This window comes from Palaemon carinicauda, chromosome 8 (genome assembly GCF_036898095.1).
Source record: "Palaemon carinicauda isolate YSFRI2023 chromosome 8, ASM3689809v2, whole genome shotgun sequence".
In the NCBI taxonomy this organism is placed as follows: domain Eukaryota; kingdom Metazoa; phylum Arthropoda; class Malacostraca; order Decapoda; family Palaemonidae; genus Palaemon; species Palaemon carinicauda.
This window is the reverse complement of record NC_090732.1, coordinates 116,845,617-116,873,070: the sequence shown is the minus strand read 5'-3', so window position 1 is coordinate 116,873,070 and position 27,454 is coordinate 116,845,617. Positions and strand designations below refer to the sequence as shown.

General features: G+C 46.8%; 1 protein-coding gene across 1 annotated transcript in view; it reads left to right on the top strand.

Moving 5' to 3' along the window:
- Positions 1-1,213: 1,213 nt before the first annotated feature.
- Positions 1,214-27,454, top strand: part of LOC137645849 (TBC1 domain family member 13) — a 124,707-nt gene continuing 98,466 nt past the window's right edge. Inside the window, exons 1-2 of the mRNA XM_068378832.1 lie at positions 1,214-1,290; positions 1,373-1,446. Coding sequence (XP_068234933.1) covers positions 1,271-1,290; positions 1,373-1,446 — 94 coding nt within the window. The 5' untranslated portion in view covers positions 1,214-1,270. The remainder of the gene's footprint in view (positions 1,291-1,372; positions 1,447-27,454) is intronic.

Genomic DNA, 27,454 nt, shown 5'->3' with positions numbered 1-27,454 from the left:
CTTGTGAGCCTAGGATGTGAGTTTTGGGGGGAACCTTTAGGTCTACGGGCTGAGTCATCAGCATCTATTACCTGGATGGAAAGTGAGCTTAGGCGCTGACCATTATATATATATATATATATATATATATATATATATATATATATATATATATATATATATATATATATATATATATATATATATATATATATATATATAAAATATATATATATATATATATATATATATATATATATATATATATATATATATATATATATATATATATATATATATATATATATATATATATATGGTCAGTCGCTAGGACATTGTCCTGCTTGCTGGGGCAACAACAGTCCCTTGCCTCTGCCATTCATAAGTGCCCTTGAAACCTAAACTTTTAACATTTCCACATGGTATGGGTAGAAAAGACTATTTAGCCAAGGTAAGCAGCTCTTCTAGAACACACCAAAATCAAACCTTTGTTCTCCAGTCTTGAGTAGTGTTATAGCGTCTATGCCATTTTCTTCCACTGTCTTGGGTTAGAGTTCGCTTCCCCGAGGGTACATCCAGGCACACTGTTCTGTCTATTAACTTATTTCCTTTTCTCACTGGGCTACTTTCCCTGTTGGAGACCTTGGTCTTAGCATCCTGCTTTTCCAATAGGATTGATGTAGCTTGACTAATAATAATAATAATAATAATAATAATAATAATAATAATAATAATAATAATAATAATACTAATAATAATAATAAAAGATACCATGAATGGTTGTTCGTGTAGCTTCTAAGCTTTAAGTGACATTTCAAAAAGATTTAAGGGAACTTTATATGATAAAATGAAGAGTTGAGATTGATTTTCTTTTATGTGAATTCACACAGCAGCACACGTACAGTAGTATAGAATAAGAAAAATAGCTTGATTGAAAGCAGAGGAACAATATATTTCATTAAATATTCACAGAGCATGTGAGCGGGTTTTGACAAGAAAGAATACAGTAATGTAAATAATCATCTCATTCGTTGCTGTTATTATCCAATGAATAGCCATTATCTCTATGACAGAACCTTTGTTATGGTCATTGACGGAAAGTTTTGAATTAAATGCTGATTTTAAGAATTTCAATGCGTATAATCAATTTGTGCATAGTTAAACACATAAATTTATTCATTGTTAATTAATGAAACAATTGAAAATGGATTATATTAAAAAAATATATCAAGAAAATCTGGGGTTGAAATTAATGACATTTAAGTCAACATCGAACGCTTACTGTTGAACCATGGCCGCGTACAAAGCTAGGTAAACAAAGATATTTTTGTCTGTTCTTATGAATGAAATATCCATCATGTGAACTGTAAACTTAGTGTCATCTACTTCGCAGGTTGCAAGAATTCGACCAGCTTATATCTGAGGAGAAAATTGAGATCCAGAAAGTCCAAAAGCTTTGTTTTAGTGGTAAGTGTGACATGATTTTATCTCTGGTTCCTCCCCCTCGTCATCATCAGGTGGGCGGACGTCGTGAAAGAATAACAATGAACTGCAATTTATTTCATACATTTGATTTACTCCGGGTAGCAGTTGGCACCTTATTATAAAATACCGTTAGGCCTCACAAAAAATGCGATGAAAGGTCCATAGGTAATCTAGTTTAGTTCTCACGCTGCTTAAAGCTACCCTAAGGTAGGCCAAACTGATAAGAACATCTTGGCGAACATGGATCCTATGGCAGCTTATTAACCTAAGCTTGTTCCTAGCTTGTGTAACCTGTAGTAAAGTAACCGTGCATTTATAACCATCGAAATATAAATAGAACCAGTCTAAGGATGGGGTGTATGTAAGATGACAGCCATGCTCCATAAATCCCTTATTTATAACCTTATAGCTAAGAATATTGTAATGTAACAGGAGTCGCAGGGGGTTGTTAGCCCTCTGTTAGGTAATGACATGGCTTGAAGGTTAGGTGGGGAAGTTCATGTTGAGTGGTATTCTGTGTACGCGAGAGGTTCTGTCCGTCATTATACAAAGGCTCATAGGGTGTATGTATGGTGATGGCCATGCCCCATAACTCCCTCATTTTCTGCCTTTCACTAAAAGTACGGCAGTGTAAGGGGGTTGTAAGTTAGGTTAGCGTGAGTTTGATGCACATGGAAGGTCCTGTCCATCATTATACAAAAGCTCCCCAAAGGCTAACCATTGCTTTAAATAAGAGGGGAGTACCTGCTTACTTCAGCCTCTCAAATTTTTGTCAGCTTAACAAGGCTTTAATTCTCGTATTACAGCTTTTGTTTATGATATTTACCTGCTTGTCAATCATAATTGAATCACCCTAATACCAAAGGAACCGTTGTTTATTTTTGTGTCTCAGGCACAATGATTAAAGTTATTCCAGACTAGAATTCCAGTGTAGTTTGTAGTGCATTTGGTATATAGTAAATCTTCCTTTACGGTTATCCTATCACTTAATTCTATAGAGATGAAGTTTATCGTTATCAAATTATGATATTAGGATGCTAATTTTTCAAAATGGGCCAAGTTATTATTTGATAATACTTTGCTAATATTATATTAGTGCCATATCAATCTTTGCCCATGTCAGGGGTTGCTCTGGCTTTTTTTTTTTTTTTTTTTTTTTTTTTTAATTCTGAATGTAGACCTACAGTTTCCTTACACCTTGTTGAGTGAGATTTGAATTGTGCTTGTTCGAACACAAGTCAAGATCAAAACTCAGCTGCATACATTCTTGCTCCTTCGTTAAGTTTATAGAATGTTAAAACCTATTCTCTAGTTGTGCAATCATTGCAGAGTGTATATTTGTAAGTAAAGGTTTGGTTGGGTCATTTGCATCATAAATCATAACAGATTCTTCAATCATTACACATTGAAAACTTTCAGTAGACGGTAGACATTTAGGTAGAGCAGGGTTTACCCCATAATGAAAGTTGAAACTGCAATGTAAGCAAACTCTAGGAAATTTAAAAAAACTTGAATGCAATGATATTATTTGTATGATGATTAAGAAAAAGCAGTAAATATATGATGCTTTAATTTCTAGCCAAATACATGAACCCTATATTTTTTTCAAGTGGTTTCTTATATTTTATCCATTTCTGACCACAAATATTTGTGTAAACTGCCTGTTCATGAGCTCTAGCCCACATATAAAAACAATTTTTGTGAATTCGAATGATAAATCTAAACTAGTGATTTGCAGTGATAGTAATGGTAAAGAAATATGTAAAAAACATAAGATAACTAGATGGAAAAGTATATGGTTCATGTAATTGGCTTGCTTCTTTCATAAATAAATTTAATTGGAAGTTTGGATGAAGCTGCCAAGAGGTACAAGGATTTTCTGCTCTTGCCAGCCATGTTACATAGTGAATGAAGAGTGTTATGAATATACTGTACAGTACTGTAATCATTTAGTGAAATAGATGAAATTACTGTAAATCTTAAAGTACCATAGGTTGAACCCCCCCTCTGTAACGGCAGCCATGCTGGGACCGAAAAGGAGGGTGTTGGGTAAAATGGCTGTTGTAGATTAACGTCCTAAAGCCTATATATAGACAACAGGAATCTCATAGTTGGTTCCAAAAGTTTGCTAATGATTATGGTATACAAAAAACAGAAAAGTTCCTGTGAATTATTACGAACAATGCATGAGCAGTAAGCCACCACAGTTGACTTAGACAATGGCACTGCTATTCGCATTTTATTCAATTGATTCATAAGTTATTATGACCCGGAATCCAAAAGTCACATAGAGAAACGTCTCAAAACAGCCAGGCCTTGTCCATTTCTTATAAAAAATTCCTATTTTGCTAGAAATTAAAGTTTCATATATTTACCAAAAGGGATGATAGTATAAGCAGTGTACAATGATAAAAAAGATCATGATTTTTTGATAGTTCAATGCACAAATATGATGATATGAAATTTGTTGAACAAATGGTAAAAAGTATAGATACAGTATATTATGATGCTGAACTGTAGAAGATCAAAGACTAAGGGGCTAAAATAAAATGCCTTATTCTTTTATAACGTTAATGCAAAAAAGGTAGATAAATGATAATCTTATTAATGTCTCGTGGTAGAATCTGAGTATTTTGTGAATTGAAAAATAAAGTCTACTTACCATCAACTATAGACTGCACTTTTTGACACCTGTTTTTCTGTCTTGGATAGCAAAACTATGGTTACAGTTGTCATTGAGGAGGATTTTAGATTGGCAAACACTTCTTGGTTCAAGCATAGAAAAGTGGAATTGTTCCCATACTAACAAACTTTCCGTTATTTATTTGGATTATCTTTCAGCAAATCTAAAAGGTAGCTATTAGACTTTAATTGTAAGGTGGAAACCCTGCCTAACCACTTGAGCGGGTAGGCCGGTGGGTGGCTGGGACGTACCCAGCCGCCTCTATATATACTCTCATAGTAGTGAGAGACGTCACTTTTTCTTTTGGCTTGGTAGAAATACGATGTGTCCTCTCTCCCTGACTGTCATTGGGCTTTTTTATTTTGCTTCCTCTTTTCAGGTGTGTGTGTGTTCTCTCTACAATCGCCTTTGTGCAAACCTGTCCAGGACACGAGGGTGCCCCGTGCGGTACTTTCATGTCTTCTTTCGAGACCGACCTGCACTCTCTGTGTCTTTCATGCAGAGGGCATCGCTGCGAGGAGGGTTCGCCCTGTGCAGAGTGTAGGGAGTGGCCTGCTTCTCAATGGGAGAAATTTGGGCAGCGCAGGAAGAAGAAGGCGAAGCACGATCTTTCTCCCTTAGGGGCGAGGAAAGCACGTTCTTCTTCTTTAGCCCCCCCCCCCCATAATCCATTCCTAAAACTTCTTCTCGCTTGCACTCTTCTGATGGGCGATCGATTAGGAGCGCAGACCGACTAACTCCTTGGAAACCCTGGGGTACTAGGAGGGGGTTGGTGCTTCAGATCTTATGCAGGCGTGGCGGACCTTATGGATTTCGGGACTCCTTCGAATCAGGAGCTGCTGCGGCTTCTTCAGCGTGGTGCTAGGAAGGACCCTTCTCCGGAGCTGTCGACACCTCCCGTTCTGGAACTGGAATCTTTCGCCCTCTCCTGGCCCTTCCACGTGCGGACGAGGTGATCGCTTGCATTTGCCTCTCCAACGGCCTCCTGCTGACGACGAACTCGCTCGCCATCCTGGGACCTCGTCGTCCCCTAACCCCCAACCCTTTGTTTCTCCTCACAAGAACCCACAGGTTGCAGGTGTAGATCTTCTGGGGACCAGTGCTCCTACCACCAGCAGAGCTATAGGATGAGCATCGCCATCGCCTCGCCCTTCTGGCACACTTCCCTGATCTCCTTTCGCGACGATTGGAAGATCTGATGGATTGTAGGTCATCAGATCCAAACGCTCTTCTTGAAGGCGTTCACGCTCTAGAGCTTCGCGCTCACGAGACAGCAGGTCCTAACGCTCTCCTCGGAGGCGTTCCTCTTCACGAGGACAAGCCTTGTGATCGCGTTCCGCGTGATCATGAGCACAGTCTAAACCTAGGTCCAGATGCTCGCATTCTAGATCTCTGTAATCTACAGTAGATCATGAGAACGGCGCTCGCACTTGCGAGGACAACACTCCCATTCACGAGGGCGGCGTTCACGCTCGCAAGGGTACTGTTCACGAGAGCGATGTTCTCGTTCGCGAGGCCGACGCTCACATTCGTGAGATGGGCATTCACGACGAGAGCTAGATGCTCCCGTTAGCAAAAATCTTGTTCACGACTGCGAACCGCGCATTTGTGATCAAGGTCTAGACGTTTCTAGAGGTCGAGGTAAGCGCTCGCACTGCGCTTAGCCCCTCAACCAGACAACCTCGGACCGGACCTAATCATGAGAATAACCACTCCTCTGACAGGCGTCCAGCTAAACCCCCAGTGCCTTTCACCGCCTGGGGAGTCTTAGCAAAGCGCTCGCCTATGCGATGCTTGGAAACGCGTCCCGCTGTGAAACGTTCTCCAACAAGAGTTGTTCCTACTCAGAGGCCTTCTCTGCTGACTTTGTCGGACGTAGGTACTTGTTTGAGCCGCAGGAAGTCGTTAGACCTACATCGTCCTGTGTGGCTCCTAGTGCTCCCGTTGCGAGCACTTCTGCTCATGAATTGCATCCGTTAATGCGTGAAACTCGTGATTTCACACGCGAATCTCATGATTTTGGGAGCAAATAAACGGTTTCCGCGAGAAATTCGCGAGCAGATGTATCAGAATCGCGAGCAAGTGCAATACCAACACCTTCGCCTCGACCCTCAGCTTCTTCCACCTCTAGCGGAATACTAATACCCTTCCCAGAGGGTTTAAAAGCGCTGCCTAATAGGTTCGCTAACGTGCCTATTAGTCCAGACCTTCCTTCGCGTCCTAAGGAGCGTGTTCCTCTGCCTCAGAGGTTATCACCTCTGTCGACTGGAACTCCTAGAATTCCTCCCAAAGGACACTCTCCTCCTAGAGAAGTCCAGGGTTTACCTAGAAGTCAGAACTTCCTCCGTGGGTGAGTACGTTCATCACCACCCTGCTGAAGTCTGAATGTGGCTCCTCCACCGCCACAACCTCCGACTGTCCCAGTCAAGGCAACACCTGGATTCCTTTGGAACCCTCGTAGAATTCGTCCGCTGGGAGTCAAGACCCTAGAAGGAGGTCAACGGCAGACAAGGTACGCAGATCACCTCCACCCCGATCGTGTGCTGAAGGTCCGCAAGCCTCTGACTCTTATATGGCTAACTTACCCTTTACTCCAGTGAAGGTGAAGGAGGTCATAACTAAGAGACAGAAAAGGAGGATGAGAGGCGTAACACCACCTCACGCTGACATCATCCGCCTTAGGATGAGTAGGGACTTAGGCTTGCCCAGGGATATAACTATCCATCCCTTCAACCCTCAAGACATTGAGCTAGTGCCTCTGGACCAACGTCCGGTTTCCTTACCTTTTCCAGAGGAGGAGCCCTCAGCTCCTACTGCCAGGGCTACGTCAACTGCCTCGAAAACCTCGCTGGCTCCCCCTCGTAAGACCACAGAGGAACGTCCTGTGCGAAGAGAATTGAAGGACACTATTTTGAAACCCAAGAACGCTGCGGCAAGGCAAGCTCGAATGACTGAGGCACAGAGACGGTCCCCTGTGCCGCGTTCATCCAGTGATACAGTTGACGACCCTGACCTAGCCCAGACTCTGGATTTGAGCCTGGAGGTGGACGACCCCTTAGATTCCTATGACAAGAATCTTCCAAAGGCGGCCAGTCTGAAGTATCACTCTGAACAAGAGAGACGTAAGTCAGAGCACACCTTTTGGCAGGTCCTTGCTTGCATGAGGGCCTTCAACAGGCTGTCTATTCTTGGTTCCACCATCCAGGAGGGGAAGGATATGGTTCTCGATGAAATATTCGAGACCTAGAAGCCTTTCTGGTCAAGTGCCGCTTTGACCTGGTCTAAGGGTTTTATAGCCGCCAAGAGGAAAGCTATCGCCCAGATATCTGTAACCTCTAGGTCCCTGAGGGCAGGTTCCTCCTCTCGGTCCCTTACTTTTTTTTTTTTTTTTTTATATACAAAGGAAGTATACGAGATCAAAAGGGAACCTCATTCCACCATGTCCCTCGACCCTTCAGTAGAGTCTCTAACGAAGAGTATCACGACTCAAACCCTCTTCTCTCTGAGGGCCTCCCTCTCAGCAGTTGAGCTCCGGAACATAGAGAGAGTCGCGAAGTTCGCCATGCAGGCTGCTTCATGGCATGATTTATGGCTAGGATCTTTGGGCTTCATGATGTGCTCCCACGATCTCTCATAAGAGTCGGACAGGAAGACTTTGGAGTCTTTCCTGTTGTCAGGTACCCGAACTCTTTGAGTTTTTATCGCACCACGTCGTCAACTTGTGGGCGAATGCCATTCTCGAAAGAAGGGATAATGTCATCGGGAAATTCCATAAGCAGGTACCTAAGCTGGAAGTCTCCTGGTTGAGGAACTCTACCCTTGAGGGTTCTTTTCTCTTTGTTCCAGTAGAGATAGAGAGGGCTGCTGAGCGATGGAGGAAATCGTCGACCGATTCTCTCCTCCATAGGGCCATGACATCGAGGGCCTATGGTAGACCTTCCCAGTCTTCCCGGACTCAGCAAGCACCTTCCTCTTCTCACCTGTCAACTTCTAGGTCCTCCGAACCTTCAAAGGTGTCTGAGCGGCCTTTTCCATACAAAGGCTAGAAAGGGACTAAGTCCTTCAGAGGAAAGAAGGGAGGTGGCTGAGGTGGTCACTCCCAGTATGAAGGGCATTCTTCCTCACCTACCACTTGTGGGAGGATGCCTACAGCGCCGCTGGCAGAGGTGGCAGTTTCACGGGGAAAAACCCTGGACGGTCGAAGTGATCACTCTAGGGTATCGCGTCCCGTTCATTCAATCTCTCCCTCCTCTGACTCGGGATCCAATGCATCTAAGCTTCCATGGGAAGGGATCCGCAAAGGAGCTGAAAAAGGTGACTGGAGGCTGGAAACCAGTCATCGACCTGTCCCCTCATCCAAGCGGTTCATCCAAGGGACTTCATGTGCACACTGGATTTGAAGGACGCATACTTCCAGATCCCAATCCATCCGTATTTAAGGAAATATCTAAGTTTCATACACGAGGAAAAGACATACCAGTTCAAGGATCTATGCTTCAGTCTCACGACAGCTCCTCAGGTATTCACCAGAGTGTTCGTCCTAGTGTCATCTTGGGCTCACAGGAACGGGATCTGTCTTCTCAGGTATCTGGACAACTGGCTGATCCTAGCAGACTCTGAGATGACCCTTCTTCATCACCGAGACATGCTTCTCAAGTTTTGTCAGGACCTAGGGGTCCTGATAAATCATGAGAAGTCATTACTGCAACCTTCTCAAAGACTGGTGTATCTCGGTATGATGATAGATATCGTTCAAGAGAAAGTCATCCCATCAGAAAGTGTAAACAGAATGAAGGAAGTGGCTGTATCCTTCCTCAGAAAATACGTTCTTCCAGCCTCTCATTTGTTGAGTCTGTTAAGCCATCTGACCTCTCTCATCCGTCTTGTTCCAAACGGCCTTCTCAGGATAAGATCCCTGCAGTGGCAGCTGAAGTCCGTATGGAACCAACACTCTGATCCACTGGACACCCGAGTTTCCATAACTCTGGATCAAATGACGGATTTGAATTGGTGGATGGTAGACGAAAACCTTCGATGGGGCCAGAATCTTCTTGTTCCCCTTTCGGATTTGATGCTCTTCAGATGCATCAAAAGAAGGGTGGGGGTGGGTCTCACCTGCTGCACCATATGATCTCCGGCCTTTGGTCAGAGTTAGAAAGGTACCAGCACATAAATCTTCTAGAGGTGAGAGCAGCTTACCTAGCTCTTCATCAGTTTCAACAGTTGCTGGCAGGTAACTCTGTGATGTTGATGAGTGACAACACCACAGTAGTGGCTTACATAAACAAACAGGGCGGTACCTTTTCGCAGCCTCTATGCCATATTGCAGTAAAGATCCTCAGATGGTCAGAAGAACATTCAGTGTGTCTATCAGCTTGCTTCACTCCAGGTAAGAGGAATGTGCTTGCGGACAATCTGAGCAGAGCGACTCGGATAGTAGGCTCCGAATGGTCTTTGAATCGTCAGATAGCCAACAAAGTCCTGACTTTGTGGGGTTCCCTGACTGTAGACCTGTTTGCAACATCTCTGAACAGCAAGCTTCCGCTGTACTGTTCTCCATTTCCGGACTCAGGCTCTATGGCAAGGTGGGACAACTTCGTCGTGTACGCCTTTCCCCCGTATTGTTTGATGAGAAGACTGCTCACCAAGACCATAGCATCCAAAGACCTAATGATGACCCTTGTAGCTCCACTATGGCATCATGCATAGTGGTTCCCAGACCTTCTGCAACTTCTAGTAGATCTATCGAGAGAGCTTCCTCCACAACCAGATATACTCAAACAACCACACGCGAAAATCTTTCACAAGACCGTGCAGCCGCTTCGACTTTATGCGTAGAGGCTATCCAGCATCTCCTCTCTCAAGGTGTGGTGGCCAGTGCCCAGTTCATCCTTGATTGTTCACTTTTTACCCATATTTCTGGGTATTCTACCGTTTCTTTTTTGTGTAGTGAAACGTTGGAGTGTGGTCGGCATTCGGACACTAGGCAGTCTGTTTACTACATCTGGCCACAGTCTGCAACCACTACAACGGCAGGTTCTCAAGGAGGGAGAACCTTCCCTTCCAACCTTTCTACCTTGACCATCGGTAATCTCGTTGACGAATAGCCCTCCGTGTGACTTAGCTGCTGGCACAGGGGAATCGTCATCTCTGGTCAGCTTTTGTCATCGCCTTCCCCTCTACGTGGAATCTGCTAGGGGAAGGGAGTGTGACCTTTTCAGAGCTTGACTTTGCTCTTACTCTTTTTCAAGGTCATCACCGTTCACCTTTAATGGGCGGCCAGCTATATACTCTGCAAGGGGGAGCTTCTTTCCCATTCTCAGGTTAGGTTGCGCTTCCGAATGGTTTCTTTATTGATGAAGGTAAATTATAATTGTTTTTAATTTAACTTTTCAGCTTCTCTGCAGGAACCCTTTCCACCGGAGGGTCCAGTGGTTCTTCCGATTAGTGAATATTTTTAGCTGAATTAATTTATTGTAAACTTCAGTAACCATACTTAAACACTGTATAAGATGTCTAGAGCTAAATAAACAAGACTACAATTAGTATGAGGAACTAATTAAAAGTTGTAGATAATTATGAAGCTCTTGGAGGTAGCGACACCAAAATGGCTGCCGAGGGTAAGGCATCACACAATATTGCCGAGACTAAAATTAACAATACTGTATTATTAATTTTGTGTGTCGCTACCTTGAATTATCAAAATAGATAATTGCAATACTTAACTTGGGAGTAGGGGTCTCCAAAAGTCAGCCATCTTCACAACTTAGTAACAAAGAAGCTATGAAAACAAACGTGTGTGGATATCACGGTGCTAGAAAAAGAATGATGGGAGACGCGTGGGTGGTGGTGGTGGGGGGGGGGGGGGGGCAGTAGCCGTAGTAGTGGGCAGTTGTCGGATGTAGGACAGCACCTCGTAGTATCGGGGGATATTGAGGAAGGAGAAGACTAATTTGTAAGGGACCTCTGGTAGTGGTTTTAACACGCCCCAGTAACTATACCGACACCCTATAAGGGTGAGCGAGCTGGGTATATTCCTGGCATTACATGCAACTTTTTCTCTAGTATATTTAGCAATATTTATACCTTGGAAATGGTGCTATAAGGAACTTTTCAATATTAAACTTAGCCGGTGATTATATAAGCTGCAGCTCTGCTGCCCGACAGAAAAACTCTACGCTCAAAATCCGCCAGCGATCGCTATGCAGGTAGGGGGTGTACTTCAACAGCGCCATCTGTCGTGCAGGTACTCAGTACTCAATGTAAACACAGAACTCAATTTTCTCTCTGTCGTGCCACCGGCAAGACCTACTAAATTAGCTGTTGCTTACTGGATTGGTTTTCACATATTTTGGTGAAGTACACATTTCTAGTTTTGAGCTTTCGCTTTGCAGACGTTATCTTCAATACATCCTTGCATTCTTTTGTTGATATCGGATTATTTGTTGACGACTTTGGATAGATTTTGAATTCCCCTTTGACTAATTCAAAATGGCTGACCCTTCTCAAGTCCCTAAGTTCAGGAAGTGTAATGCTAGGGACTGTTCAAGGCGTCTTCCGAAGGCCTCTATCGATCCTCACACCGTTTGTTCCAATTGTCGGGATAAGACCTGTCAATTGGAAGATCGATGTGAGGAATGCGTTGGGCTTTCGGAATTCGATTTTATCGAATTCCAGAAATATACACGTAGGCTAGAGAGAGATAGAGTCAGGAGAAGTTCATCTCGCTCCGTTGAATTTTCCTCTCCTCATGCCCCACAACCTATTCCTTCCCCTGTAGTGGTTGCTCCTGATCCCCCTTCTAGCACTCAACAACCCAGGCTCTGGGTGAGAGAGTCGAGTCCTTGGCTAGTGACCGTAACCAACTCATGGCAGACGTCAAGGAGTTGAAGTGCAAGAGTGCAGTGGGTAGTGATAAAGTGAGTGGTATTGTTGTGGAAAGTGTTGTGGATAGTGTTGCGCTTGAGGGTTCGTCTGTTCGTGCCTGTCGTCCTCCCAGTCCGGGACCTCTTGCAAGCTCCCAAGCCCAGGGGAGAAGCAATGTCGTACGACCAAAGGGTTCGAGAGGCTTTAATCAGCGAACAGACGTTCCCTCCGTGGTTTCGGGCGTATCTAACCAAGATCGCCCCACCCACATGAAGACGAGAGAGCCCATTTATTCCTCGTCTGCGGAAGAGGTTTCTCGAAAGAAACCATGGACCAAGGTCTCGCGGCCTCTTAAGCGCAAGTCGGTCCCTTCCGCGCAAGTCCAACGGCCCAGTTGTAGCCACTGGGTCAGTTCGGACTTGCTGCAGTCTTCCGACGACTGCTCACCTCCTAAGAGAGGCAAAGCGGTACCACATCAGGCAGTAACACCGTCTGTTGCCGCACCTGCTCCTGTAGACCCTAAGTGGTCTTTGCTGCAGACCATGCAGTCACAGTTAACGTCATTGATGCAGGACTTTCGTGCGGAGAAGGTTGACGCTGCACCTACCTCTAGCCTACAACCACCCACGGTTGTGCGTCCAGTGGACGCTGAGGCTACCTTCTCCCGCACTCCAGCTGTGAGAGTCCCGCCACCCATGCGTTCCAGTGTACCCTGCCAGCCGCATGTTGACGTTCAGCGACGCACGGAACCTTCCGTTGACGTTCGCGAGTTACAACAACAACCTAAGTTGTTTTGTTTTGACGCGGTGCGTCAACCTCCGCAACCCAGTATGGTTACCTCTACTCGCCCACAGCAGACTAGACAGTCTGGAGTAGACGCTTTGCGTCCCCACGCTGCTATGGTTGTTGCCAGTTCACAGACTGGGCAATAGTTCCGTGACGTTGCGTCCGGTTCAGTCACGCATGCACCCGTGCTGCCGGACTCAGCTGACCAGCCGATTCCTACTCCTTTGCCGCTTCCTCCTCAGTTTTCAGATGATGGACTCTCTGATGATGACGACGCTGCTCACATTGACGACCCACATACGGACATCGACGAACCCAAGACCACGCAACCCTCCTTGGACTTTACGAAAGTTCTTGCACTGTTCAAGGAGATGTATCCTGATCAGTTTGTATCTGCGGCTCCACGCTCTCCTCCGTCAGAGTTTGCTTTAGGCACGCAGTCATCCGCGCCTGCCTTTACGAAACTCGTCCTCGCCCGCTCGTCCAAGAGAGCTTTACGAGTGTTAGGAGATTGGATGCAGTCCAAAAAGAACCTTGGGAAGACAGCATTTACGTTTCCCCCTGCGAGACTCTCTTCCGGATCGAGCGTCTGGTATGCCACGGGAGAAGTTCTCGGCTTGGGAGTTCCTGCCTCTGCCCAGGGCGACTTCTCAAGTCTAGTAGACTCTCCCCGCAGGCTAGCCATGAGACGCTCTAAGATATGTTGGTCTCCTTCAGACTTAGACCATCTGATGAAAGGAATGTTTAGAGCCTTCGAGGTTTTTAACTTTTTGGACTGGTGTCTGGGAGCTTTGAGCAGGAAGATCTCCCCTTCTGACAAGGAAGCTTCCTTGCTCATTATGTCCTGCATGGACAAGGCCATACGTGACGGATCCAGTGAGCTTGCGGCTTCGTTCGTATCCGGGGTCCTCAAGAAACGGGAAAACCTTTGCTCTTTCCTGTCAGCTGGAGTAACACCGTGTCAGAGATCGGAACTTCTTTTTGCTCCTCTCTCAAAGTGTCTCTTCCCAGAGGACTTGATAAAGGAGATTGCTGCCTCCTTGATTCAGAAAGACACCCATAACCTGGTTGCGTCCTCTGCCCACAAAGCCACCCCTTTGCCTGCCGTGTCTAGACTCAGGATGGACACTCCAGCGTCCAGATTCATTCCGCCCTTTCGTGGCAGAGCCTCCAGCAGAGGAGGTGCTCGTGCCGAAGGGAGACGTGGGAAGAAGAAAGGTACCAAGTCCTTTAAAGGCAGGGTCTGACTGCCACCTTCTTCAGACAGCAGTGGGAGCCAGACTCAAGAACTTCTGGCAGACCTGGGAGAAAAGGGGCGCAGATGCACAATCTGTGAAGTTGCTCAGAGAAGGGTACAAGATCCCGTTTGTCCGCAAACCCCCTCTAGCAACGTCTCCCATCGATCTCTCTCCCAGGTACAGAGAGGAAGACAAGAGGCTAGCTTTGAAGCAGGAGGTGTCTCTCTTACTAGAAAAGGGAGCGGTAGTCAAAGTCCGGGACCATCAATCCCCGGGCTTCTACAACCGTCTCTTCTTAGTGGTAAAGAAGACAGGAGGGTGGAGGCCGGTGCTAGACGTTAGTGCGCTGAATGTCTTTGTCACAAAGCAGACGTTCGCCATGGAGACCACAAAGTCAGTTCTAGCAGCGGTCAGGAAGGAAGACTGGATGGTCTCTTTAGACCTAAGGGACGCATACTTTCACGTCCCCATCCACCCAGAATCCCAACCTTTTCTGAGATTCGTTTACGAAAAGGTTGTCTACCAATTTCAAGCCCTGTGCTTTTGCCTAAGCACGGCTCCTCTTGTGTTTACGAGGCTGATGAGGAATATTGCCAAATTCCTGCATTTAGCGGATATCAGAGCCTCCCTCTATTTGGACGACTGGCTTCTAAGAGCTTCTTCCAGTCGTCGCTGTCTGGAGAATCTAAAGTGGACTCTAGATCTGATCAAGAAATTGGGTCTCCTGGTCAATATGGAAAAGTCCCAACTGGTCCCATCCCAAACTATAGTGTATTTAGGGATGGAGATTCACAGTCAAGCTTTTCGGGCTTTTCCGTCGGCCCCCAGAACAAGTCAAGCCCAGGTATGCATCCAGAACATGCTAAAGAAGAAACGATGTTCAGTCAGACAGTGGATGAGTCTGATAGGGACGCTATCATCCCTGGAACAGTTCGTTTCGTTAGGGAGACTACACCTCCGTCCCCTTCAATTTCACCTAGCTGTTTACTGGAAAAAGGACAAGACGCTAGAAGCGGTCTCGATCCCCATTTCCGAGAAGATGAAGTCATCACTGACTTGGTGGAAGGACAGTATCAACCTCAGAGAGGGTCTGCCCCTGGCTGTTCAGACCCCCAACCACGTTCTCTTCTCGGATGCATCGGACACGGGCTGGGGTGCGACATTGGACGGTCGGGAATGCTCGGGAACGTGGAACTCGAATCAAAGAACGTTACATATCAACTGCAAGGAGCTACTGGCAGTTCATCTGGCCTTGAAAAGCTTCAAGTCCCTCCTTCAAGGCAAAGTGGTGGAGGTGAACTCGGACAACACCACGGCCTTGGCGTACATCTCCAAGCAAGGAGGGACCCATTCTATGACGTTGTACGAGATCGCAAGGGACCTCCTCACCTGGTCAAGAGATCTAAACCTTTCTCTAGTAACGAGGTTCATCCAAGGCAATATGAATGTCATGGCGGATTGCCTCAGTCGGAGGGGTCAAATCATCCCAACAGAATGGACCCTACACAAGGATGTGTGCAAGAGACTATGAGCCACATGGGGCCAACCTACCATAGATCTCTTCGCAACCTCGATGACCAAGAGGCTCCCAATATATTGCTCACCAATCCCGGACCCAGCAGCAGTTCATATAGATGCCTTTCTACTGGATTGGTCCCATCTAGACCTTTATGCATTCCCCCCGTTCAAGATTGTCAACAAGGTACTGCAGAAGTTCGCCTCTCACGAAGGGACAAGGTTGACGTTAGTTGCTCCCCTCTGGCCCACGAGAGAATGGTTCACCGAGGTACTTCAATGGCTAGTGGACGTTCCCAGAACTCTTCCTCTAAGAGTGGACCTTCTACGTCAGCCACACGTAAAGAAGGTACACCCAGGCCTCCACGCTCTTCGTCTGACTGCCTTCAGACTATCGAAAGACTCTCTAGAGCTAGAGGCTTTTCGAAGGAGGCAGCCAGGGCGATTGCTAGAGCAAGGAGGACATCCACTCTTAGAGTCTACCAGTCGAAGTGGGAAGTCTTCCGAAACTGGTGCAAGTCGGTATCAGTATCCTCGACCAGTACCTCTGTAACCCAAATAGCTGACTTCCTATTATACCTGAGGAAAGAAAGATCTCTTTCAGCTCCCACTATCAAAGGTTACAGAAGTATGTTGGCAACAGTCTTCCGTCACAGAGGCTTAGATCTTTCCAACAACAAAGATCTACAGGACCTCCTTAAGTCTTTTGAGACCACGAAGGAGCGTCGTTTGGCTACACCTGGATGGAATTTAGACGTGGTACTAAGATTCCTGATGTCAGAAAGGTTCGAGCCACTACAATCAGCCTCCTTTAAAGATCTCACTTTAAAGACTCTTTTCCTGGTTTGCTTAGCCACAGCTAAAAGAGTCAGTGAGATTCACGCCTTCAGCAGGAAGATCGGATTTTCATCTGAAACGGCTACATGTTCTTTACAGCTTGGTTTTCTAGCCAAAAACGAGCTACCTTCTCGCCCTTGGCTGAAATCGTTCGATATTCCAAGCCTTTCAAATATGGTTGGAAATGAACTAGAAAGAGTCTTATGCCCTGTTAGAGCTCTTAAGTTCTATTTAAGACGAACTAAACCTTTACGAGGACAGTCAGAAGCTTTATGGTGTTCTATTAAGAAACCTTCTTTGCCTATGTCAAAGAATGCAGTTTCCTATTATATCAGACTGTTGATACGAGAAGCTCATTCCCATCTGAATGAAGAAGACCATGCTTTGCTGAAGGTAAAGACACATGAAGTTAGAGCTGTCGCTACTTCAGTGGCTTTTAAACAAAATAGATCTCTGCAGAGTACACTATAATGGATGCAACCTATTGGAGAAGCAAGTCAGTGTTCGCGTCTTTTTATCTTAAAGATGTCCAGTCTCTTTACGAGAACTGCTACACCCTGGGACCATTCGTAGCAGCAAGTGCAGTAGTGGGTGAGGGCTCAACCACTACATTCCCCTAATTCCATAACCTTTTTTAATCTTTCTCTTGAAATGTTTTTTATTGTTGTTTTTGGGTTGTCCGGAAGGCTAAGAAGCCTTTCGCATCCTGGTTGATTTGGCGGGTGGTCAAATTCTTTTCTTGAGAAGCGCCTAGATTAGAGGTTTTGATGAGGTCCTGTAGTATGGGTTGCAACCCTTGATACTTCAGCTCCTAGGAGTCGCTCAGCATCCTAAGAGGATCGCGAGGCTCAGTAAGGAAGACGTACTTTAAAAAGGCAGAGTAATTGTTCAAGTCGACTTCCTTACCAGGTACTTATTTATTTTATGTTTGTTATTTTGAATAACTGCTAAAATGAAATACAAAATCCTTAGCTCATAATAATGTAAACAATTAATGCTGGTCTCTACCCACCCCCCTGGGTGTGAATCAGCTTATATAATCACCGGCTAAGTTTAATATTGAAAAATGTTATTTTTATAATAAAATAAATTTTTGAATATACTTACCCGGTGATTATATATTAAAGGACCCTCCCTTCCTCCCCAATAGAGACCCAGTGGACCGAGGAGAAAATTGAGTTCTGTGTTTACATTGAGTACTGAGTACCTGCACGACAGATGGCGCTGTTGAAGTACACCCCCTACCTGCATAGCGATCTCTGGCGGATTTTGAGCGTAGAGTTTTTCTGTCGGGCAGCAGAGCTGCAGCTTATATAATCACCGGGTAAGTATGTTCAAAAATTTATTTTATTATAAAAATAACATATTTCACGGAGCGACACAGGTTGAGCCCAGAAATAGATTTTTCCTTTGTCAAAATCCCTTTCTTGTAATTCTTCTTTTATTACAGTTTTTATGCTGCCGCTCTCCTCCTGTTAATATTGGCCGGGGAAGGGAGGAAGACAGTGCGCAGTTCTTATTTTGTGTCTGTTCTCTCTGTGGACACCTTTCCCATCCACAGACTAGGAGTTCCTCCTGAGGGAGTTTTTTGTCACATAATTTATTATAATCCTCAGTTAGTGATGCCGTTCTTCTTTGTTCGACCAAGAGAGCCGACGTAGAAGAGCAGTGCCGTTCATGCATGGGGAATTTGCTATCACTGCGCCATCACTTTCCTGTATTTCTGTGCCAGTGGCAGCATCTGATCAGCACACCATTTGCGAGGAACTAGCTCCAGCTATGTTTCTTCATGCAGTACTTGATGCAGATCTTCAACTTGAACAAGGCTTGTTGATGGGAAGCAAAGAGCGCTGCCCGGAGGTCCGCCTCCAATGGTTGGACTATTTTCTCTTCCGAGGGAGAGTTTTCCTTTCCAGGTGTTGGGTTGTCCTTATTTTTGAAGGGGAACTTCCCTTCATCACTTCACATGGATGCTGACTGCTGCTGCTGTTTCTTCACTTAAGACTATACTCCCTCTTGCTGAGTCGACTCTTCTGTTGGGGCCGGAGCAAAGTCCAAGGCAAGTTTCTCTTGCGAAGTGATCACCAGTCTCGTTCGCGAGAGGGGCCACTCATTGAGACTCCCCTTCAGAGGCCTGCTGCTGCTGATCAGCTTGCTGATCCTCCTGCCTCTAGAGGGCATCACCATGGACGTCGTTCCCATCGTGCTTGCCCTCCAGTCTGCCTTAGAAGTGTCCCTCCACCTTCGGTGAAAAGACACCTCTTTGGCTCTTCAGCATCGTCAGCGCAGCATTCCTCCGTAGAGGAGCCTCATCGTACTTTGTCTTCTGGTTCTGAACCTTCGCCTGCCCCTGGACCTTCTTCCGACGACGCTGCCGCTAGTCCACGATTTTCGGCTCTAGACTCTCCGCCTGAGGATCACTTGTGATCCCCTTCGGAGGATGTTTGTCCTTCTAAAGGATACATCCCTTCGCCCGCTCGTCAATGAACCCTGGTTCGTGACGCACCGTTGAGATCTCGTTCGTGAGCATCTCTCAGGGATGCTTGCCCTTCCAAAGGGGACACCCCGTCTCCAGATCATCGTTCGGCTGTTTGCCGACCCTCTGTTCCGACTTTTTGCAGTTTGTCTTTCTCCAGTCTCGCCGACTGCTGCTCACCAGTGCGCCGATAGCAATCGTCACCTTGCCAATTGCCAGCGCACCGATTGCCAGTGTGCTGATTGCCAGCGTGCCGATTGCCAGTATGCCAATTGCTAGCACGCCAATTGCCAACATGCCAATTGCCAGCTCGCCAATTGCCAGCATTGCAATTCCCAGCGCTCCGATTGCCAGCACACCCCTCCAGCGCACCAATTGTCAGCTCGCCCATCGCCAGCTCACCGCTCCCCTACTTATCAATGAACCCCAGTTCATGACGCACTGTTTAGGTCTCATTCGTAAGCCTCTCCTGATGATGTTTGGCCTTCCAGGGCTTATCCTGTCTCCAGATCATCGTTCGGCTGTTCGCCGACCAGCTGTTCAACCTACTGCAGCTTGTCGTTCTGTTAGCTCCAGTCTCGCCGATCGCTAGCTCAGCAACCGCTGTTCGTTAGCTCGCCAATCTCTGGTTGCCAGCTCGCCGATCATTAACTATCCGATTGCCAATTGCTAGCTTGCCGACCGCTGATTGCCAATTGCTGGCTCTTCTTCCAGCGATTGTTAGTCATCAGCTTGCTGATTGCTAGATCACTGATTGCTGATTGCTTGCTCGTCTTCCTCCGATCGTTGACCTCCAGTCTTGCCGTTTGCGAACCCACTGATCGCAGATCATTAGCTCGCCAATCGCGGATTGCCAACTTGCCAATCGCTTATTTCCAGCTCGCAGATTGCTAGCTCAATGACCTCTGATTGCTAGCATGCTGACTAAGATTGCTAGGGGCCGATCGCCAATTTCTAGCCGATAGCCAATTGCTAGCCGATAGCCAATCGTCAGCCTTCTGATCACTAGATTGCCGATTGCTAGCTCATCTTTTTCTGATCTTGGACCTCCAGCCTCGACGATTGCTGATCCCCTGCTTACCAATAGCCAATCATCAGCTTGCTGATCTCTAGCTCGCCGATAGCTGGTCCCCGATAGTCAGCTATTGTTAGCTCACGAATCTCTACCTCGCCAATTGCTAATGCTCCAATCGCCAATCACTAGCATGCTGATCGCCGTTCATGGACCATTACCCAACACTCATCGTCAAACCTTACTCTAACCATACGTTTATCAATCGTCAGCACTCCAAGCTTCCTCTCAGAGCTGCGAGCGCTGATCGTCAATCCCTGGCTCGCCGATCACCAACTAGTCGATCATCGAACCATACTGCTGTTTCTCAGCTCGCCTATTTTGTGGCGCTCCGATTGTCAGCACGCCAGTCCCCAGCCTATCTTGCCAACTCAACGGATTCAAACTCAATGATCGCCGATAGCAATTCAGAGATTGTCAATCGCAAGTTGGCGATAGCCAGTCGCAAGTCAGCGATCTCGGATCGCTGATCACCCAGTCGATCGTAGATTGTCTGCTTGTGCTCTCCAGCTCATCGATCTTCGATCACTAATAAGCATCTCGCTGATCATCTTTCGCTTTTGACCTTAGACTCTCCTTGTTCTTGTCGTTCGCCAGCTTTATGGCCCCGCCAGACCAACTCTCCTTGTCACCTGCTCGTCATCGAACTCCGGTTCGTGACTCTCCAGCTAGTTGCAACCACCTAATCTCTCATCCTTTAATGACCCATCGGCACATTGCCGATTTCCGATCACTGAAAGCTCGCCGTTCTCCGGCAGTTCGCCGCTTAGACTAGTCACTGAAAGCTCGCCGTTCTCCGGCAGTTCGCCGCTTAGACTAGTCACCTTCTGCCCGTCATTCCCCTGTAGACCGGAAGGCAAACCACACCCTCCTCGCTAATCACCATTCGCCACTACGCTGATCCAATAAAATGATCAGCAGGCGATCGATAGCCCCCATCAGCAGCATGTCGACAGGTGACTACTCGTAAGCACTCTCCATCTGCACAGTGTCCACAATGACCAGCCCTTGACCATTGTCAACGTTCGCCAGAATGATACTGTTCAAAGGAATAGTATCACCCCCATCAGGAAGCAAGGTAACGTCAAGCCTTGCCCTATCCACTTCTTCATCAGTTACGGCTGAGTTCTCTCCCAGGGAAGAGTCCTTATTCATGGTATCACGTCCCTTTCCCTCATCTCCCTCCACATGTCAAGACCCCAGCGTCAACAAACTCCTATGCGAAAGGATACGCAAAGGAATTGGCCCTTTGGGCTGATGTCCACACCATGTTGGAGAAGTTTGGACAAGCGGTAAGACCACAGGTTTTTATGTGCACGCTGGACCCAAAGGATGCATACTTCCAGGTCCCAAACCATCCATCTTCAAGTAAGTTTCGGAGATTCAGTCAAGACAACAGGAAATACCAGTTCAGGGTACTGTGCTTTGGTCTTTCCACAGCACCATAAGTTTTCACCAAAGTGTTTGCCCTCGTACCATCCTGGGCTCACAGGCTCGGCATCCGTCTCCTCCGTTATCTGGACGATTGGCTGATCCTAGCAGACTCGGTGGCAACCCTTCTTCAGCACTGAAAGAAACTTTTGAGGTTTAGCCAAGATCTGGTGATCATGCTAAACCTCGAGAATTCTTCCCTGCTTTCCACTCTGTAGACTGGTATACCTGGGAATTATTTTAGACACCAATCTCCACAAAGCCTTCCATCAGACGACAGGATAACAAGGCTAAGGAAGGTCGCAAGACCTTTCTCAGACGAGAAGAAATCCTAACCCAGAAGTGGCTATCTCTTCTTGGACTCCTATCATCCCTGGCGCATCTAGTTCCCAACGGCCGCCCCAGGACTCGATCTCTTACAGTGGTGACTAAAGTCCCGGTGGAATCAGGCCTTCGATTTCCCAAACATTCTGATCCCCATGGGACTGGAGGAACGGACGGACCTCGATTGGTGGGTGGCAGACGAGAATATGCGGAGGGGGATAGATCTTCTAGTCCTCCCTCTGGACTCAATTGATGCAGTTTTCTGACTCCTCAAAAGAAGGGTGGGGAGTCACTCAGTGGTGAGGATGAGTGACAACGACACAGTCGTGACTTACGTCGACAAACAAGAGGGTACTTCTTCACAGCCCCTATCCCATCTAGCAGTAGAAATACTGAGATGGGTCGAAGTACGCTCAGTACTGCTATCAACCCGCTTCATTACAGGCAAGAGTAATGTGCTTGCCGACAATTAGAGTGGAGCATGTCAGATAGTGGGTACCAAGTGGTCTTTGGATCATCTAGTAACCAACAAAGTCCTGACTTTGTGAGGTTCTCCATCTGTGGATCCCATCGCAACGGCCCTTAACTTCAGGCTCCCGTTGTACTGCTCCCCAGTTCCAGACCCCCAAGGCTCTCTGGTGAATTGCATTCCAATAACGGTGGGACAACATCAATGTTACACCTTTCCCCCATTCTGTCTGATGAGAAAGGTATTCAACAAGGCCAGAACATCGGCCAACCTCTCAGTGACTCTTATAGCTCCATTATGGCATCATGCGGGACTCCTGTTGGAGCCTCCAAGAGAACTCCCTCCACGACATGATCTACTCAGACAAAAACGCATCAAGTTGCGAGCAGGATTTCTGGATATCTGCAAAAATCCTCAGCAGAAGTCTACCAGGCAAAGTGGAACTTCTTGGTGTTATGGAAGAGGTATCTCTCCGCTCGATGCCACTATTCCAGCAATAGCGGAGTTCCTCGTGTTTTTGCGAGTGGAAATGCGCCTTCCACTTTTGACAGTGAAAGGCTATTGCTCAGCTTAGAGCATTGCTTTCAGACTGAAAGGAATGAACATATCCTCATCGCTAGAACTTTCCTTATTCATGTGGAGTTACGAACTTATCCTGTCCTCAGTCGGAAGTGAGACATCCCCCCCTTAGAACATGATTTGAGTTTTCTGGTCTCTAAAGAGGCCTCCCTATGAACCATTACTCCAGGCAACAAATTGCCACCTTACTTGGAAGACGGTTCCCACTCGCCCTTGCCTCGGCCAAACAAGTCAGTGAACTCCATGGTCTCTCATACGTCATTGCCTATTCAAAGGGTTGGAGAAAGGGAACATTCAGCTTCATCCCTGAGTTTGTTGCCAAGACTCAGAATCCAGGGGTGTCGGATCCTAGATTTGACTCATTCCGGATAACGAGTCTCCGCTCTGTAACTGACGATCCAGATCATCTGTTACTGTGCCCAGTGAGAAATTTGAAGCTATACCTCTAAAGAACAGCAGCAACCCACCCCCGGGTGCCTGCGCTTTTCGTCAGTACTGGGAGAAACAAGAGGAGGATCACCAAAAACACCCTCCCTGCATGGATTCGCAGAGTCATTGATTACGCTCTGAATCCAAATCCTCTTCAAACACGTCGACCCAGAGCTCACAATATCAGGGACATAGCTACGTCCCTGACCTTCAAAAGAAATTACTCCGTGACGCAGGTTTTATAAGCAAGGGTGTGGAAGTGCCAGACGGCTCTCACAGCCCATTACTTGCAAGAGGTGACCCACGGGAGACTCGATACATTCTCTGTCTGTCCTATAACAGCTGGTTTAAAACCTCAAGCTTCTTATCGGACTAGTAGCAGAAGGTTGAGGGCACTGTTACCCAGTTTTAGTCTGCGTAAATGAAAAGAAATGACTGGCTCTTCTTTTATTCATCCTCCCCTTTCTTGGGGAAAGCAGCATCCTGGGTTCTCTGCACAAGCTGGCCTCAACCACTGCAGGTAAATCCTAGTTCTCTTGTGTACCTAGTACTGTATTGTGTCAATACTCTTATGTCCCCATACCATAGCGAGGTGGTATTGGGAAAGTCTTGGTCAACTCTGTTATTTCTTACAAGACTCGGAATAAGTTTTACCTAGGTAGTCACATTGCTAATATCTCAACACACAGCTTGTGTAGGCCGCAGACCTTGTAGCTTTAATAGGCTAATGGAGGAACCCGTTCAACAGAAGCCCTCCTTAGCCCTACCTGTGGCCAGAGATGTGAGGCTTGGCCATGCTCACATAGACAAGGTTGTGGCACGAAACGCTGAAGGTTCCAAAGTTCAGAGTTCCTCCAAGGTGTTAGGGTCTCCTTATTTTTGGTACTAACCTACTCATAAAAAGGAGAACCCGAGTAAAGCCAAAAAGCCTGATTGGCAGGGACATCCATTCTCCTAATGGGTAGTCACCCCATAAATAGCGTAGGTTTGCACTCCGGTTACTGAAGAAATGAAAAATTTGGAAATGATTCGTATTGTTCTTAGCTCTACAAACCTTTAGCTATTCATACAAACTTACCTGCTAACCCTGTCCCCCTTAAAGTACTATAGTACTTCCAAGCAAAGTGAAGCATAGTCACAGGTGTGTGAGTGAGGGGGGTAGCAAGCTACCCCCCCCCCCCCCCCCTGCTAACTAGTGGGATGGGTAGTTAACCCTCGCTAAAATTTTAATGGCTCGTCCTTTCAGCTTCGCCGAAAGTAATACCCCAGTATATAGCTAAAGGTTTGTATCATTAGGAAAAACACAAATTATTTCAAAATTCGTCACATTAAGAATGTCTCACCCTTTTGGGGTTTTGTATATTCATTTAGAAAAATTATTTAGTAGCAATTCCTTGGTAAGGCTGCAACTGCATTATTTTGTAGCCTTATAGAGCGCACTGTCCTCCTAAGACTTTGCAACAATGGGATTCTAGACACACATGACTCACTACAATCTTCGAAGGCACTAGATATTATTAAGTGTGGTTCTCATTCGTATTTTTTGCCATCTGCCGTATTTTCATACAGTAACAGTTTCTGTTGCATCAGCCTTCGCAGCATCTATTGTGTGATTATGTTAATTTTTAGAACTGATAACTTCTTCGTGTAATATTATTACACAAGCACTGCACTTGATTTTATGATATGTATCACACTTCCAATATGTTTTGTCTCCAATTGTTCTATTATTATAAAATGAATATCCATTATGAATTAATTTCTTTCGTCCCTTCTCTGTGTCTATGTATTGTAGAGCCATCGTAAGGGTTTTGGAATACTTTAATCTTATCTGGTTTTCTCTTGGAATTATAATATATAGCAAAACCTCGAAAAAACTGAAGAATGTTGTTGATTGTTATTGTTTTAAATAAGAAAGGAAAATTGCTATGTAGTGGTATTTTATTAATTCAGAAAAAAAAAGCTTATAAGTGCCTGTTTAATGGTAATTGATCTCTCAGCATCTCTCATTTGTCGAGATATAGTTCTTTATGTAGATGAATTGTTGTAGACAAATTGTATATGTTGATGAATTGTTTTGGATGAATTGTTGTAGACGAATTCACCTAGAATCGTCGAAACAAAGGTCCAAAGGGCTCCAAACCAGCCAGAGGAGTTAAGGGTAGTAAGGGAAGTGGTAGAGGCCACTCCCGCTAGGGAGGGCAATCCTCTCACCTGTCCACCGGTGGGGGGATGCCTGCAACACCGCTGGTAGAGGTTGCTGCAGCACGGGGCCAGATATTCCACAGCTAGATGGAATCTCTATGGTTTCATGTGTGGAGGTTATCCAGCATTTCGTCTCAGTGAAAGGCTTTTCGCACGTAGTTGCACAAGAGATGTCTGGATGCCTCTGAAAGTCATCAGGGTCTTTATATCCGGCCAAGTGAGCCATCTTTTGTAGTTGCAGTCTTGGTAGGGGTGTCTCCTCTTGGAGCCTCTATCCCATTAATAAGTGATTGTTCCAACACAGAGACTTACCTAAAACTACTTTCTTAGGAGGTACCTGGAATCTCCTCTCAACCGACTAGAGTTTTGTGTAGTTTACCCTACTTCCGTTTTCTGTGAGGACTACCCCAGGCGGAAGGATACGTGTCTTGAGGCTAGTCCCGAGCCAGGTCGCGTGTTAGCTTGGGTCTCGACCCTCAGTAAGTTCTCTGGTCGCGTCGTGATATCATCTCGACGCTCTCCTTGCCTCAGTGCGATCCTTTGTGTCCCCGACTCTTTGTGTCCCGCGTGTTCCCACGTGGCCCGCTATACTTTCCCTTGTGCTCTCGCGTGTTCACTTGTTTTCCCTTGTGCTTTCCCTTGTGTTTTTAAAGTGTTTACTTGCCCTTGTTATCCTTCCCCGCTGCATTCCTGTGTCTTGCGGTATTGCGCTAGTGCGGTATGGAGCATCACCGCCGTTGTCCTGGGCCTAAGGCTGGGAAGTCGTGTGGTGCGTTCTTGTCTAAGCCTGAGGTGGACCCGCACTCCCTTTGCTCTTCGTGCAGGGGTAGAGTTTGCTCTCCTTCGGACACGTGTCCGGAGCGTGTGTCGTGGAGGGAGGTGCAGTGGGTGAGGTTTGGAACGAAGAAGAAGTCATCTAAACGTTCGCCCAGGAAGACCAGCATTTCTTTACCCTCGACGTCTACAGGAGAGAAGTCTGACAGGGTTCCTTCTTCATCCCCTACCCAGAGTAGGGGACGAGGTAAGTCCGTTTCGGGGAAGAAACCAATGATTCTTCCCCAGGAGTCGTGTCTTCGGGATTCTGGGGTTGCTGATCCTTTACAGGCAAGTGGGGCCCTGAAGGTTTAATTAGTGAGGGTCCGCAAGACGATGCCCTTGTGCTTGGGGGGCACGTCTATTCGGACGACTATGTGGAATAAAGATGTCCCTGCGTCTTCGCCAGCTTCTTGGATTTATGTTTCAGGTGCCTCCGCAGCTGAAGGAGCCCCAGGAAAAGAAGATTCGCCGTTGGAAGATCCCCTCGGATGTGGGCCCCCAAGAACTCCCTGTAGGTCACCTTTGAGGGGGGAGGACGGCCTTGGGTCCTGGTTCCAGAATGTTGATCGTCCGACCTCTCTCCCAGCCCCTCTATCGGCGGTTCCCGACGTCTTCCTTCAGCCTTCGACATCTGGAAGCTAGAAAGTTGTGAAAACGGACGCGCCCGCCTCTCGGATCTGTTACGAGGAGTCATCGGAGTCCTCGGAGGCAGGCTCATCGTTGTCGTCGGAGGATGAGGCGTGGAGAAGACGCCATCGAAGGAGGGACAGATCCAGGAGACGGCGCTCTACCTCGAGGTCTCGCTCTAGGTCACGACATGGAAGGAAGAGGTCAAGGTCCCCGAGGAGGAAAGCCAGGAGGAGCAGTTCACCGAAGGAGCAATGGGTCCTCGTTCCCCGCAGTAAGCTCGCGGACTTTACTACTCTCCCGAGCACTGCGGGTTGGCTTCCCAGAGACAGACCTCCTAGAAGGGCCTCCACCAGCCATAGAGTTGACTCTCGCAAAGACCCAAGGGGCTCTTCGGACAGGCGTAAGGCCTCGAAACAGGCGTCTCAACCCGCCCAGCGGAGGGAGTCGCCTTTTCGGACGGGCAGCCTCGTCGAGTTCGCTCAGCCGAGCGATATAGAGGGACGGCTTCCTCTGTCAGGCAAACCCACGGAAGCCTCGCCCCCCTTGAAGAAAGGCAAACGGAAGACGGAGGTTCTCGCACCCTCCGCAATGCCCATCCTCAGACCACAACCTAGTGCGAAGGCCCCTGTCAGTA